At 50.1% G+C, this 17,207-nt stretch overlaps 1 protein-coding gene across 1 annotated transcript; it reads right to left on the reverse strand.

The window, feature by feature from the left end:
* Positions 1-588: 588 nt before the first annotated feature.
* LOC122381806 (serine/threonine-protein kinase Nek4-like) lies at positions 589-16,682 on the reverse strand. Its single transcript, XM_043366468.1, has 13 exons — positions 16,651-16,682; positions 14,379-14,861; positions 13,970-14,101; positions 13,600-13,747; positions 13,302-13,445; positions 12,352-12,478; positions 11,622-11,713; positions 11,043-11,358; positions 7,413-7,562; positions 3,868-4,238; positions 1,992-2,542; positions 1,596-1,768; positions 589-1,287 (listed from the first exon to the last, which is right to left on the reverse strand). Exons 2-13 carry the CDS (start codon positions 14,701-14,703, stop codon positions 1,078-1,080), a joined length of 2,739 nt encoding a protein of 912 aa, XP_043222403.1. The 5' UTR covers positions 14,704-14,861; positions 16,651-16,682; the 3' UTR covers positions 589-1,077.
* Between the last annotated feature and the right edge of the window lie 525 nt (positions 16,683-17,207).

A 17,207-nucleotide genomic window follows, 5' to 3' on the forward strand; every position in this document is an offset into this window, starting at 1 on the left:
TTCGGCATCGAGTAAATAACCGCTCGCAGCTCGTCTCTAGTAATCGGCATAAGATTCAACACATCAGTGTGGACGCGATTCAGACGGGTGTGGAGCGGCGCCCGACCGGACTGTACAAACTTCTTCACCACAGATTCTCTAGTACAGGAACCCACACTAGTAAAGAACGCATTTAGTTCTTCAGCAGAGAGGTTCTCTGGTTCCGTCGGTGCCGTCTTTCTGGAAGCGATAACTGGCCGAATTTGTTGCCACATCCTATTTGGCACATCCTCCAGTTAAAAAGGATAGTAATACGTTTAGACGAAACGATATTTTGCAACAATTTCGCTTTGGAGTAAATGGGGAGTCGTATAGCTTGGGAAGAATAGATCGCTGGCCAAAAGAAAATCTCGCTGTGCCTGAACAGTTGTGATAGGATTCTGTTTATCAAAAAACGTAATTTAAGGTCAGATTATTAATTCGAACGAAAGGCAAGCTTTAATCACGGTAAACGAGTAGTTACTAACAGGTCAGCAGCCAGCCAGGTGCGCATCCCGAAAAAACGAGGCTATAGATAGTTTAAATATGATGACCGTCACAGACAAGACAATCCATAAAACCGCAGTTTATTCACGTTTGTCAAATACGACATGGTACACAGCTCATACGAACACCGCGTATGAACGTGAATTATCGTGCATGCTTAAATACATATCTAAAAAACCTAAAATATTAAAATAGAAATAACGGCCGATATCTAAGGCCATGGCAATACCACAGCCAAGCTGCTCCAGTTAAAAAGCGTCGACTATTCCAGCTGTTCGAATATATGTGCACATTACACAGTGACTGTCTACCGATATTCTGCGAAACAAGTAATAGCTTTATTATAGTGACGACGAAATGCAAAGACAGCGTCTACAAACGGATTATAAGTTTACAATATCTTTAAAAGCAAAGCCGCATTTCATCCCTTTGGTCGGTCTTAGATACTATCAAGAGGCACTGGAACATTCAGACTACATGGATACTGCCCACACGGTATTTCCGTGAGATCCTTGCAGACTGCGACTCCTGAACATGTCTCCGCTCCCCTCCTCAGCGGGTGCTGGGGGAGCGGCGCGGCGCGGCGGCGCTGGCGGCCGGCCGGCCCGCCGCCGCTCTCAGCTGCACAGCCTGCACCAGCAGCGGCAGAAGGTACAGCTGCTCCTTCCCCAGCGCGGCCAGTAGCGGGCCCGGCTCTGCGCCGCCCTCCCAGCTGGCCAGCAGGCGACCCAGCACAGCGTTCAGCCGCTCACCGCCCAGCGTCTGCCGGCCAGAGAGGAACAGATCCCTAATTGGACGGCACGAGAATCGCGGCTGGTCGGCCGGCCGAACACGGCCGACATTCTGCCGCGCTATTCCGGGCCGGGAGTGCACTATTCATTAGGTGGAGCACGTGACTACCAATTAATGGCTATACGCATCGGGCCAGATACAATTTCTTTGTTTCCGAATCAACTATTCATGGACAATAATGCATGCAATCGGTTGCAGTAGTGTATTTAATTTGGTAAATGTAATCTAGACGAATGTGCAGCGGACTGAATAAGCTCGAGGGCTCCTGTGAGTCTCACCTTAGCCAGGTGCTGCAGAAGCGCGGTGTCGTCTGGCTGAGTGCCGGGCCGGAGACGGGCCGACCACATCAGTCGTGCCAGCTCCTCATCCTTGGCGTAACGACACTGAGCGCAGATCAGCGAACAGCATGTGCCACCAGCGCACTCGGTGGAGCGCGCGTGCAGCTGACCGCCTGGCGAGCGAATACCACATACACGGTCACTCGGGAGGCTAGTTGATAGAACTCCGGCTGACACCAGTACTTATGGAAATTTGGCAAGGGATTACTTCGGTCTTACATCAACATTCCTATGCTTAACCTCTAAACAAATACGCGGATCTTAGAGCCAACCGGGCCTAGCATAAGTAGTTTCATATTTATATGGCTGACTGGAAGAGATAGCACAAACACTGACCTGCCAGCTGGATGCTGTTGTGGTTGACATCCGGCAGGCGGCTGACGAGCGTCGACTCCTGACTGTCGCTGTCAGTCTCCTCCATATCAGCACTCTCCTGACGGGCGGTCTTTCCTGCCAGAGAGGTGGGGCTGTCGTCCCGCCTCGAGGACAGGCTGCCCTGGTGCTGCCGGACCTCCAGCGACAGCCGGCGCCGGTTGGCCGGCCGCTCCTGAGCGCTGCCGGTGCTGGAGCTGGACACTGAGCTGTCACTGCGCTGCGCCGGCCGCGGCGGCCGCTGCTGCTGCTGCTGCTGCTGCTGCTGCTGTTGTTTCTTGGCAGCCTCACCACCAGGCTCGCTGGTCGCCGGTGTCTGTCCCTCCGCCCGGCCGCGGGAGGCGCCTTCTCCGTGGCCGCTGGACCGTTCCCCGTTAGCTGTCGGCTGCTCCCTGGCAGGGCCGTTGTTTCCAACCGTACTTCCCGTGCTCATGTTGCTGGTGGCACTGATGGTGCTGCTACTGCGGGAGACGGGACGTCGCTCCACCGGCCGAGCTATTGTCGGTCCGGACGGTCTGCCGCACAGCCAGAACGGTACTCATTACTCAGTTACAGGGTGGGCCAAAAAAGTGTGTCACTTTTCAGCAGTAATTTCTCGAAAGTGGTAAGAGATACGAAAAAGAAACTTTCACAACTTAAAGAAAATCGTTTGACAAATTATATGATCCCAATTTTATGGAAAAGTTTCAATCGAACTGACGTTGCCATCATCGATGTAAAAAACGGGATATGTGCGTCTTTTATGTTTGCGCATGTGCTCGAAGTGGGCAACACCAAGCTGAAGGCCATCTGAACGCGCTCCGGTAGCTGACGCCCACCTCTCCGCGGTGTCTGCTGTCACTTCACGCACGTACTGCTCGACGCTGAGACGCAGCTCCTCCAGGCTACCGGGTTTGTTGTGGTAGACACTGTCCTTGCAGGCTTCCCAAAACCAGTAGTCCAGCGGGTTGAGGCCAGGGCTGTGAGGAGCCCACTGCTTTTCGCTTTCCTTGGAGATCACGCGGCAACCGCAGAGCTCTTGGAGCAGCTGCAGTGTCTTTCGGGCCGTGTGCGGTGGCGCTACATCTTGCATGAACAAAGCTTGTAGCGTGATCACCAAGGGAAGCGAAAAGCAGTGGGTTCCTCACAGTCCTGACCTCAACCCGCTGGACTTCTGGTTTTGGGGAGCCTGCAAGGACAGCGACAGCGTGGGTCTACCACAACAAACCCGGTAGCCTGGAGGAGCTGCGTCTCAGCGTCGAGCATGGTGCATGAAGTGACAGCAGACACCGCGGAGAGGTGGGCGTCAGCTACCGGAGCGCGTTCAGATGGCCTTCAGCTTGGTGGTGCCCACTTCGAGCACATGCGCAAACATAAAAGACGCACATATCCCATTTTTGAAATGGTGATGGCAACATCAGTTCGACCGAAACGTTTTCATAAAATGGGTATCATATAATTTGTCAAACGATTTTCATTAAGTTGTGAAAGTTTCGTTTTGGTATCTCTTACCACTTTCGAGAAATAGCCGCTGAAAAGTGACACACTTTTTTTGGCCCACCCTGTAAGTCCGGCGTCAAATAATCCAATGTTAAATGATACTCGGCACATCAGCCAAACATAGTCGGCCTCCATATTTGGAATATAATAAAAAGAAAGCACACATAATTAAACACGTAACAAGTGATATATAAGTGACGGCGACAAACAAATTCATTTTACCTTGCCCCGTGGTGGCTGTTGGTATCAATTTCTTAAATAAAATAATGAAATGTAACAAACAGACGTCATCGTTTAAAATGATACTCGGGCACGACAGCAGCGATGTTTCCAAAGTCATCCACCAGTCAGACCGACCTACCTTGGTGCCGGGGCGTCCAGGAAGCAGGCGTTTCTCGTGTTCAGTGGCGGCGATGACCTGCCGGAGCCACCGGCCACCGGTGATCGGCTCTGCCGTACCGGGGAGCGCGACCCGCCGTTAGGACGCGATGAGCGCGGAGAGTGCGGGGAGCGAGGAGCAGCGCGAGCCACGCTCAGACTGGGCCGACGGAACACGCGTGTTGGAGAGCGGTCACGGCGCGGGCACGACCGAGGCTCGGAGGGTTCGGCGGGGTCGGATGGCTCGGCAGGGTCACTGGCGCTGCGGGGGCGCACAGCCTCCTGGCGAGAGAACTTGTTCTTGAGCACCTGGCGAATGAGAGCGCTGGGCCCGCGACTCGACTGGCCGCGACCCTGTGAATGAAACATAAACAGTTGTTGGCGTCCGAGATGAAGAGTTGTGATAACTTTTGCTAACTTAGCGATGCACTGCTACGGCACACATTTTCAACATAACTATATAGGTAAACAATAGAGAGATACCCAAGCTTAGGTTGGTTGCAACTGTTTCGATGGTCTTCTTTTTTCTTTCAACACAGACAGTGCACATCTCAGATGGCTGAGATAAGCCAGGCAGTCACAGATGGTTTGATTTGCGCCTTGATGTGAACATTATGCCTACGAAGCCCGGATATAAGAGCGAAAATTTATCGCAGATGACGCCATTTGTTCCTTCCGAGAGGGAACTATTACGATATCACTTTGAGTTGGAAATATGAATCCCTGAACGAAGAGATTCGTCCTTTGGTTTGTAGAAACTTACCAGACGTTTGGCGGCAATGTCACATGACAACAGGTAAACGAAAAAAAATGGTTTAAGGGCCATTACCCCGTCTGCCCCTTTAGTAGGCATTATTACTGAAAGTTTACAGTTTTAATTGACAGTCATATTCGTAGCAGTTATAATAACAATTATAACAGTAAATTCTGATGAAATTTTGACGTATGATCAGAATATTCACAGCCTCTCGGTAATTCCGGATTCTGAAACGGGACATTACATTGAAGTCTGGACATTACATTGCCGACTCTGTCGGCAGCGCTGCCGAACCCCATCGGCACCTATCAGGGGACATCGCTCGGACCGCTCTTGTACAGCATCTATGCTAATGATATGTCGCTATTCGTTGACGACGCGAGCATCGTGCAGTACGCGGACGACACTCAGGTTCTCGTGGGCGGGAGGCCCGGAGACATTGGCGCCCTGATCGGATCCATGGAACGAAATTTGTCACTGCTCTCGAACTGGTTTGGCAAAAATGGTATGAAAATCAACGCTCAGAAAACTCAGCTCATTGTTCTCGGCACTCGTCAAAATCTCCGGCAGCTTCCAACAGTCAGCATCAACTTTATGGGCGCCACTGTCTCCGGCTCTCCCGCGGTGCGGAATCTGGGTGTCGTATTTGACCAATGTATGTCGTTTGCCGCCCATACCGATGATGTCGTCCGGCGCTGCACAGGCATTTTAATCGGATTGAGTCACTCTAGACATATTTTACCGCATTCGACGCTCACCACCCTAGTCCAAAGTCTAGTCATTTCGCTCATCCGCTATTGTATCAGTGTGTACGGCTCCTGCAATACCACTCAGCTCGCACGTCTGCAAAAGCTGCTGAATTTCTCAGCCCGTGTGATATCGGGGCGTCGGAAGTTTGATCATGTTAGTGACGTACTACGTGACCTGGGATGGCTGTCCGCGCGTAACATGTACTTATACCATGTGCTGACCCTATTGAAACGTATGCTGGTCACTGCGCAGCCCGAGTCAATCGCGAGTAGAATAGTGCATAGACGTGACGTACATCAGCGAGCCACAAGACAGATAGATATGCTACATGTGCCCAGAATCAAATCGGAGTCCGGGAGGAGACGATTCCTCTTTCCCGCCGTGACAGCTTTTAATAGCCTACCACCGGCGATGTGTGACCTGAACCTGCGCGCGTTCAAGGCAGAGTTGCGCCGGCACTTGTTGCGACAACAGGCGGCCGACCGTTAGCAATACTTCATGACGACACGTTTGTGAGAGAGTGACTGCGAACGAATGTCTGTCTGTGTGCGTGCGTGCGTATGTTTTTCCCACGACACCCATCATTTTATATTGCGACCCTGGTTCAGGAATAGCCATTTTTGTGGAATGAGCCTACGATGTCAAATAAATAAATAAATAAATAAGTAAGTCTTGTGGAATCAACGTCGAGACGAAGGATGCTTTAACCTAACAGCCGCGCAACTGGTAGGTTCTTAGATAGCTGATGGCTGTTGCGTTGATTGGCTTGTGTTAGTTGGGCTCGCTGTTTTTTTTTTGTTCTTGCCCGAGCGCTTTTGTGACAACTACCGTTATGCATAAGCGTTGCACATCACTCAATAAAACTACTGATGTTCGAAACTTGATAATACAGAATGCAGCTTGGAGAACGTTGTCCGCCATTACAATCAGCATGACTTACATACCGGCGCCAGCCGCCATAAGAACCAATACACAGGGGACACATCAACCAACCTTCCAACGATAGACGTTCGGCCCGAATGGATTGTCGATAGCAATATTACCCGTACTGCGACGTTATGCACGGCAATAAAACAAAACTATGCAACACATTTTGTGAGACAGGTATCGAACTTCAGCATGCAAGTCGCTCATTATCCGCTATACCATCGGATGACCGATAAAAGGGCTCAATAAACGTTAGCCGTTGAGCGTACAGGTCTCGCGGGTTTTAGCGGCAGGTTTTGCACCTATGAAATTTAGTATACTTTAGGCTATATCTTGGCCGTCTAAAGCCTTTGAGTGTTGAAAATGCGATAGACTTGTTCGTTCACAAGCCTGCCATGGACATTTTTAAAATGGCTTCATCGTAGATCGATTAGTCTCTGAGATATAACAGGAAATGTAAAAGAGCAAAACCTACCGCTTAATCTAGCGAGAGCCGTACCTAATTGCGATGCAATGTGGATAGAAACATCGACTTTGGGTCCGGGCATCCTTTGGATAATTTCTCCAAGAAGTTATAAAAGCAACGAAAATTACACAAATGATTAAAAATAGTTTTTCAGACTGAAAAAAAATATTTGACAACCTTGTAGAAGAACCTGCAGGCTGGCCTGTAAGCAGGCGTTCGTTCGAATGATCTACACTCGCACTTGTTAGGCTAGCCCGCAATACAAATGCGCCTTGCGGCACAGCCTACCAGCCAGACGAAACGCGCTGCGGGGATGGACGGTACGACAAACACTCGCATATTTTTCAGCTAAGCTGATCCAATGAGTGGGAGTGGGATTGTAAATGGGACTCTTTTTCGGTAAGTTTCCCGATTTTTCTGATGAACATAAATTTAAAGTCTTTTTACTGTCTGAGGACTGTCTGTGTGAAGATCGCAAGATGACTGCACTTTAGGACTGTGTCTGAGGTCCACTTGAGTAGGACAGGCATACCAAACCGCTAAACTTTGGTTTAGCTGTCTCACTGCTTGGTGTGTGGGGACTGTGAGGACTGGTTGAGGCCAGCTTGAGGACTGTCTGACCACTGACCTTCGGTTTGACCGCTCCGTTGCCGGGCGTGTGAGGACTGTTCACACGCTGTCCGTCCGCAGCCCGCCGTCTCCTGCTCTCTGGGCTGAGGCTGGAGAGAGAGGAGCTGCGCTGGCGAGGTGCCGCCGACACCACCTCCACCGGAGAGCCCTGCGCGACACACGATAAACTCAGCGGCACTGATGTTACTGCCGCAGTGGCGGCGGAAGGTAATTTTGGATGGGGGTGCAAAGTTTTCTCAAGGGGCCCCTCTGGAAGTTTTGGGCCCCCCTTCATTTTTTTAAAGTGATTATTATTGATTTATTAACCCTCGCCCGCACATGGGGGGGGGTTGCCACCCCCCCCCCCAGGTAGTCTTTCTGCTCTGCACTCAACATTTTTAGAGCTAGAAGGCTGATTTTTCGTATAGCTGCTCGTCTATCCTTTCTTGATGTCCACTGAAAATTTCAAGTTTCTGTAATTTTTGGTTTCGGAGATATGACCTTGTTTTTCAGGTCATGTCATGACCCAAATGGCCAATTCTCAACATCTTTCGCTTGCCATGGGCCTTGTGAGCTTTTGACACCCTGATTTCGGCCTTTTTGCCAGTCTTACCTCCCACCTATCATGGAACATGTTGTTCGACGATGTACAGGGGTCAAGGTCAGGGTCAAGGTCAACCTAGGTCATCTAAGATAATTGCGTTTTAGGCAAGCTGAATTTACTTTTTGTGAAGTTTTTTGACTGCATTTTTGGTAAAAGCTTCTCAGATCATGATTTCATGTAATATTGTCCAAAAACAATCGGTGCACACATCAGTATACACACTGACACACACAGACATACAAACACATATAATTGACCTTGACCTAACTTGACCTGAAATGACCTCAGCAGCAAAATTCTGGTCGGGTAGTGTGGCAATGAGGTTCTAGCTGGCTTGGCACCAGAAAACAGCATCGTCATCGGTATTTGATAAGCAGCGCACTTGATATCCAACGGTGACCCAAAACAGCAACATTTTTTAGTTTGACCTGACCTGGAAGGTCAATGACTGACCTGAGAAGGTAAAACTGGGTATCATTGGATTCGTCTCTTCCCAAAGAATCTTTTTGGTCTTTACTGCTAAGCTCTATCTCCAACAGGAACGAAATGGCGCGGGGGGGTTGGCAACCCCCCCCATGTGCGTTCTAGGATGGGAAAATAGCATGTTCGGGCGAGGGTTAAAAACGAAGATTTTGGAAAACTATCCCCATACACACAAGTTCTGTAAAAGGTTTGAAATTGCAGTGTACATACATACCTATCTCAAATAATGAGAGCATAAAGAAGCAAATGCAGCTATAGTTTTTTATTGGCTAATCTTTTAGTCTAGCCACCACCCGCAGCGTCTCAAACCACTTTCTGGATCCGCAGTGGACCATTTAGGGCCCTACGAGACCGTTCCAAGATGACCGTGTTTAGAAACCCCTTGGAAACCGACCACATAGAGACTCCTCCAGAGACCTACATGACTCCCCAGACTGAATGAGCCCTCCGATCAGGGTCGGTCCCTTGGAAGTTGCTGAAAGGTTTCAGATGGCAGTTTAGGCTCGAAAGTCTTTTGAGGGCTCTCAGAAACCGGCATCGGACCCCAAAAAAGCCTGTATGGAGGCCCTCCAAAGCCGGGATGGAGGCCACAGGAGCCGATGTTTAGCCTAAGAAACCGGTATGGAGGACTGAATAGAGGAAAGGGGTCTCAGTGGGCCGTGGGGCCTTCAGGGGCAAGCGTTTGAGCCCCAAAAGTATGTGTGGGATCTTAGAGGCAGGTAGACCCCTGGGATATGCACGGGGTCCCAGGAGCTCGCGTGTGAGCCCAAATATTCGGCTGGCGGCTACTAGAACTAGCATGGAGATTCTTAGGACTTAGAAGCCGCTTAGACCCACATTTCATGGGTCATGAGTCCCAAGAGTCGATGTAGGGCCATAAAAGCCGGTGTGGGGCCCATGGCCCCAAAGTTCCGACATTGAGACTCTCAGAGGCCTGCGACGGGGCACCAAAAGCAGATTAAGTGCCTCAACAAGCCGACATGGGGCCTGAGAATCAGTGTGGAATTCCAGGAGCCTGCGTAAGCTCTCGGAGACCTTCGTATTTCGTAAGGTCTACAAAGGTCGTTGGGTCCTCTGAATCTGAACTTTGCGGGGCCCTCAGAGGCCAGCATGTCTCCTGGCACCTGCCTGCGTTGAGGTGAGACCCTCCGAGGCCGTCGTAGGGTTCTTCAGAGGCCAGCGTTGGCCCTTGAAGCCTTCGTTAGGCCCTAGAAGCCGTCAAGAGGGCCATCAGAGGTCAGCAAGGCCCCTGGAGCCTGCCTGCGTCGAGGCCCTCAGAGGCCGTCGTGGAACACTCAGACGCCAGCGTGGGCCTTTGGAGCTTGCGTTGGGTCTTAGAGACCATTGTGAGGGCCCAGAGAGGTCGTCGTCAGGGCCCTCAGCCCCTCAGGGACCATCCTTGGGTCCTCAGAAGTTGTTGTGAGGGCCCTTAGAAGCCATCGAGAGGATCATCAGAGGTCGTCATGAGGGTCCTTGGCCATAGTGAGGGTCTTCATGGGCCCCCAGATACCTTTGCCGGGCTCTCTGAGGCCTTGGTAAGACCGCTAGAGGCCATCGTTAGGGCCCTCAATAGACCCTTGCAGGGCCCTCAAATGCCAGCATAGCCCCTGCAGCCTGGTTATGTTGGGGCCCTCAGAGGCTGTCGCTGGGCCGTCTGAAGCCAAATGGGCCCTCAGACTTGAGTTGGGTCTAGGCCGGGCCGTCACGAGGGCCCTCAGAGGCCAGCGGGGCCCCTGGTGTCCTGTGGGACCCTCAGCGGTCGTCATGAGGGCCCTTAGTGGTCGTTATAGGGCCCCAGGGGACAGAGGTCGTTGTGAGAGCCCTCAGAGATCGTAAGGGCCCTCTGAGACCGTCATAGAGCCCTCAGAGGCCGTCATAGGGCCCTCAGAGGCCAGCGTGGTCTCTGGAGTCTCCTTGGGGCCCTAGAGTCTCTGTGGGACCCTCAGCGGTCGTCATGAGGGCCCTTAGTGGCCGTTGTAGGGCCCCAGGGGACAGAGGTCGTCGTGGGAGCCCTCAGAGATCGTCATAAAAGGGCCCTCTGAGGCCGTCGTGGGGGCCCTCAGATGCCGCATGGAGCACCAAACGCGGCTCGGAACACTTTTAGTCGGTGTGGGGGCCCCAAAGACTAGCATGGGGCGCTCCTGACCATAACTGGACATCCCGGATGATTCCACATCAGTGTTCGCTTCTCGATCACTGGTTTTCAGGAGAAAATGTATTGAATGGTGCGACGGGCCCCTTGTACGGATTTTGGGGGTGCAAAAAGATATGTTTGCACCCCCATGTTTTTCGATGGGGGTGCAGCTGCACCCCCTGCACCCCCTATTCCGCCGCCACTGGTTACTGGACAGTAGCCAAGCAAACTACAAATACGCTGTGTGAAAAATTGTACTCGTGCACGTTGAGATACCATAGTCTGCTTTTCATGTTAGATAGCATCGAAAGTGTGTTGGGAGATATTTGCAGAGCAATGCTCTAAAATTAGGAATAAGTTTGTTACCACCGAGTTCGTGCCCATCAAAAACAACACAGGCTATAACTAAGTCGCCGGCCGTCTCTTACCGCATCCTCTGAGCGGCGCCTGGCGACGGCAGGCTGCTCCACCCTGGCTCGGTGTCCGTCCCAGTCGGACTCGGCCTCCAGCTGGTTAGCGTACTGGGACCGCCACGCGGACTGCTGACGGCGTCCAGACTGCTGCTCAGTCTCCGGGGTCGTCTCAGAGGTTGGTGCTGGGGTTGTGGTGGTGGTAGGAGGGGCGGGCGGAGGGGTGGATGGGGCATTGTCACCGGCCGCCTCAGGCTGGTCTTTGGCGCCTCCCGTCTCCAGGGAGTCGGTCGACATCGACGACACGCAGATCTCCTCCTGGCTGGACGTCAGGCTGAAAAAAGCAGAGGAGACACCGTCAGCCGGAACAACTAGGAGCAGAAATCAGAAGATGTTTTAAGGGCCAGTACAATGTCTGGTGTCTCCTCCTGCGCAAGTTTATCCGGGCCGTCCACCACTCTTTCCCTGTCCGCCTGAGTCCGTCAGACCGACTGTGTTCACCCGTCTTTGTCCGACTGTTCAATGTCCGGTGTCTGTCCTCGTCCTCCCATACCCGTCTGAATCTGTTCGCGTCCGCTGCGTGTCCGTCGCACCGACCTGTCGCGGTCGTCGGAGCCGTTACTGGAGCCCGGCGCCGAGCTGCCGGTGGCCCGGTGACTGCCGCGGGGTGACATGGCCGCGTTCTGCCACTGAAACAGGAACAGGGAGACCGGCATAGCGGTGAAATCGATACCAGAGCCCCAACGGTGGACTCAGACAAACATACGGCCTCGTCAGACAGGCAGATGATGGTCGGCAGGAGCATACAACTGCAAGGAAACATGTCTATTTGATGCTGTTAAAATGACTCAAACACCATTTAAGACGTTCTGCTACCTTGCCATGTTCTAGGCCAGCAAAGAGATATTCTGAGAATGACTAGAGGCCGCCAGTTCAACCCTTAATACAAAACGCTGGCGGTCTGTTTCATAATTAACATCTGTAAAAGTTATTCTGACTAAACTTCTCACCTCTCGTTTAACATTCAACTGCTATTAAATCATGTATGTTTGCGCAACAGCCAAGCTGAAGCATACATTTTTAGCACGAGCTTGGCTCGGGCTAAGCCTGTCCCAAACGAGGAGGTCTGATATTCACACTCTCCCAGCCGCTCCCGGCATTTTCCTATACTCTCCCCAGTCCCCTCCCCGTTTACCTTACCCTCCCCACAGCCCATCTCCGATATCGCTATCTCAGATTACCTCCTGAGAGCGCCGTCCGCGCCAGACACCACATTGACGTCACAGAATGACGCCACAGACGGGGATTGACGTCACACCCTGCTCACCTCGACGTACGAATCCACGTAGGGTTTGAGTGCGGGGATCATGAGCACCTGTTCGGCGGAGGGCCGCCGCTCGGGCTGGGTGCGCAGCAGGACGGTCACCAGATCTCGCAGCAGCAGACTGTAGTGGCTGTCAACGGAGCGATAGAATTGTATAAACGCACGAGCGATCGTGTTTAAACACAGCAAGAGAGAGGGAACGATATCAACTATTCATGATAATTGATCAATGATCGATATTGAACTAATCAGAGATCGTAAGCATGGGACAAAAATAGGAGACTGCCGGTTAAAAAAAAAAATCAGCTCACCTCTTTGTAGTTTAAGCCTAGACAATTGACATTGGTATACACTGCAGGATGTTATAGATTGTTTGAGGTACATAGTTTCACTACGCCGTAAGTAACAACTAACAATGCGGGAATTATTTCTTTGACGCTGGAAGCCGCTGACATTCGGGCTGTTGCAGGCACAGTCAGCACAATATAGCCACCGCTTTCACATTGTGCGGAACTGAGACGGACCGCTATCTGGCACAGCGGCCCGGGCACGATTTACGAGCAATTTTTCTTCCGACCGAGATGCCGGGATGGGAGATTTCTAAAGAGCAAAGGTCAACAAGACCATGCCATTGAAGAAAGGAGGATCGCCGAATTGTGAATCCAATGTTTCAGTATAAGTAACCAAGCCACAATATGGCCCATTTACCGACTACCGTCCGACACATTCAATCAATGCGAAGAAATATGGACATATTATGCCATATCTTTACATTCGAAACTATTAAAAGGTGACCTAGATTCAAACAGTGAGAACAACGAAGATTGCGAGCAAAGTAAATATCAACACTGCCGATTCCACGTCACCAAATACCCATATAAATGTGGGGCAGTCGAAGATCGATCCTTACCGCTGAGCCCAGTAATAGTCACCGACCCCGCCTCATTGCTGACCTGGGTATGGGGCTGTAGCGGGCCTGAAGGATCTTCAGCACCAGATTCTCGAAGCTGCTGGCGTTGAAGGGATGGGTGAGACAGCACATCTCGTAGACGATGCAGCCTACGGCCCACTGGTCAGACTTGTGGTTGTACGGCTGTCTGAAGACAAAACAAACGAATCAAAAGCAAAGCATCGTCGTTTATAGCTAGCCTGCAACAAATCTCAATTTTGGAAAGGTTTGTAAAGTTCATATACGTCAGCAAGGGTAAGACGCGCCGTTATATATTATATGGTTCCGACTCTGTCACTTACCTCTGGCAAATCTCCGGAGACAGGTAGTAAGGTGTTCCTATAGCTGTAGTCGCCAGCTCTTGGGTACTCCGCAAGGTTCGAGCGATACCAAAGTCGCCGACCTTCACTAGATTTTCACTCGTCAAAAATATGTTTTGGGTCTTCAAGTCTGAAAAATATATCACGGCATTGAATAAAATTACCTTCGTAAAAACACTGTCTTACTTAGCACGACACAAATATAAAGATATAAATATAAACTTGAATTGTATAATATGTCCCTTTGAACGTTTAGGTATATTTTATTGTTCTGATAGCCTGTACCTACGTCAAGCGATTCAAGAGAAGAAAAATGAAATTTATCATAGAAATATATTGTCCTCCTCCTCACCTCTATGTAGGATATTTTTGCTGTGCAGGTACTGGACAGCAAAGGTGATCTGGATGAACCAGTTCAGGATCAGCTCTTCCGGGAAGTGATCGTTGGTAGCTCGCTGGTTCACGATGCGAGCGTACAGGTCACCTGAAAACAGCCGCAGAAAGTAACAAGCCAATTAGCATATTACAGATACCTATATAGCGGCAGTTGTTTAGAGCTCAAACATAATTTTTACTACAGGCCGTTATCATATTGAAATTTAATGTCCAATTAAGAGTGTATTCCTAATGGAAATCGCATTCAAAGCCGATACTATTCGATTATACAAGCGAAGATATCATTCGAAACCGATAGTCAGCGTTTTCACCGTACTCCTGCAATCACCCACACAGCGCCTCCGCGGAGAGCGAAGCGGACCCACCTCCGTCGGCGTACTCCATGACGATGTTGAGAGAGCCGGTCAGCTGGTCGATGAACGCCTCCTTGTAGCGGATGATGTTGACGTGCTTGCACTGCGACAGGATGGCCACCTCGTTGACGCTTTGCTCTCGCTCCTGCTCGGGCAGGGCCGTCACCTTGATCTCCTTGACGACATACTGACGTCCGCTGGCGCGCGACCGCACCAGCCACGCGTGGCCGAACGTCCCCGAGCCGATCTGTTCGAGACGCTCATAGCGCGCCGCGCTGCCGCCGCTGCCGCTGCCGTTGCCGGTGCTGCTGCTGCCGCCTCCTCCACCGCCGCTCATCGTGACCAGGTCACAGGCCGACTGACCGGGCGCGCGGCGCGCCGGCCCGGCCGCCGGGTCAGTCTCTCACCGCCCCGGGCGGGTCGCGGCAGGGGCGGACCCAGTGGCGGCGGAGAGGGGAGTGTTTGCAGAGGCGAGCTCAGGTGTACTCGTAATGGCTAGGGAGGGGAAGCATAAACTCTGTGTTTGGATATTGAAGCTGGCGCCTAGCTATATGTAACGTATGCGTCATAACCAGCGAGATATATTGATGTTGTAGGGGACGGATCTTTTATCGAGAACAAGGCGTTGAACTTAACTATCTGACGTTGATGGAAGAATGGCCGACAAAAGACTTTTCGTATATGATATTGAATTTCTACTGCATTGCCGGAAAAACGTTTTATCTTATTTCTGCATGGCTCAGGAACCGGGCTAGCGGAACGTGGAAACACTCCCCACCAAACGCTGTGTAAGTATACCCCGCGTTCGATGTCTCTCGGACGACGAAAATTCTACGGCCAATCCCGTTCAAGGTCAGCGGGGTCTCGGCTTCGGTTATGGAACGTGATTAGCCGGACGACGTATCGTCGTCCGAGAAACATCGAACACGGGGGTAATGTCGCCCATTTGGTATTCAGTGCCAAGAGCCTATTTGGATAGTACCTATCTCCCCCTGCAGCTTTTAATGCCTACCACGCTTCTCGATCCACCAATCACGGGTGAAACTTTGTGCGAAACTGGGAGGGCCCGCGGGCGCAGCAAAGCAAATCCGCCGCCGCCCTAGCGATGACCTTGACCTCCGCGGTCTGTTGCGGCTCCAAAGCCAAGCCGGCGTCGAATTTGGAGAGCTCGGGCCCTTCCAGCCCTCCCAGCCCGACACAAAGTTCCACCTATGCACCAATGCTTTACTGATTCCCAAATTCCATTGCTTGTAGATATGCTATGCGGTACAGTATACTTTCAGGTGCTTACTGCTAACGCCATCTATAGAGTGGTTAGGTAACGATAGTTTATTCAATGTAGGTGGCGCAGCATGCATCGTCGCGTAGCCTGGAATCACGGCAAGGAAAGCCGCTATTTCTGAGTGCTGCCTGGGAAGAGAGGAGGTACAGGGACCCGCAGTTGCTACTGTACACATATCAGACTTGTAAACGATTCAAAAAAATTCAATCAATTCAATCACGACTCACTTGATGAAATGACCGATTCAATCATAACTCAATCAAACAGTCTGATTTTCCAAGCGATTCAATCACGACTCATGGACCTTGTGATTCAACTCAATCACGACTCATCCCATTATCAGTGATTCAGGGAATGACTCAACTCATGATTTAACTCAACGCGATTCAATCAAGATGTTATATAAAATTTATACATATGTGATATCAATTCAAGACATTTTTGGAAACTGATACAAAACAGATACCAACCAAATACACTAAGAAAATACCAAAAATCATAGAAAAGTACTGAATCTATACTGAACTCAACAAAGCTGTAGATATTTATATAAATACTGTGTATAGATGATAATTTAAGTACAGAAAAGACAAGCTCTGTTACAAATGAAGCTACCAGAGGACTTATAAAAATTCATTTATCTGCTTGGCGCTTGCAAAAGGAAACATGCAAAATTGCACAGGACACTACCACATATTATCAGCATCATCGAAAAGGACCAAAATTTGCAAATCAATTGTGATACCCAAACTAAAATAGCTGGTGATCAGCCATTAAAGAAATATTGATGGATACTTTATGAAGCAGTGGTAAAGCCGGTAAAGCATTACACAGGACTAGACATTTTCGGCGTGCTACAAGTTTTCTTTACTATCAAGAATACGGAATATCGACACATACGAAGCTATTCAATAGTTACATAATATAAACTGAATGCTCTCACGATAAAACTACCTCAACCATCCATATCTTCAATGACAAAATAACAATTCCAAGCCCAACCCACGACACCAAACTTCATACGCGGCGGAGCTGAGTTGCAAGTTGTAAAGGCCTGGCTACCAGGACGCGTTTTCTGCGTGGGTTTTTTGTTTTTGCTTTTGCGAGTTTGCGTGATTTGCATAAAACGGTTCTAGAAAGGAACGATATTATGTTTTGTTTTTGTTATATATAAAAACTTTAAGTATTAGTACTGAAGTACGCATGCGCCAAGTGGGCAGCCATCTTTAATTTAGCAGCAGAACCCCAACCATGGATTACTTTGAACTATATAAAATACATAGTTTATATTTTTAGATTCAATTAAGCATATTTATGCATGCATGTAAAACAGTTTTTTATCCTGTCCAATTCATTAAAGAAAAATATCCAACAGTAGAAATCTAAATTGGTTTAGTAATATGCAATGTATTTAGCCCAGCACTAGGTAGTTGCAGCGTATATTGACGCAGCTGTGACATAAAAGCGTATTTTGCGTGGTTTGCATGTGGCAAATATTGCGAGCAGTCTGGCAAATCTCTTAATCCGAATTTAGCATCGAATGCAAAACTGTTAGCGGT

This window comes from Amphibalanus amphitrite, unplaced genomic scaffold (genome assembly GCF_019059575.1).
Source record: "Amphibalanus amphitrite isolate SeventyFive unplaced genomic scaffold, NRLGWU_Aamphi_draft 000128F_arrow, whole genome shotgun sequence".
Taxonomy (NCBI): domain Eukaryota; kingdom Metazoa; phylum Arthropoda; class Thecostraca; order Balanomorpha; family Balanidae; genus Amphibalanus; species Amphibalanus amphitrite.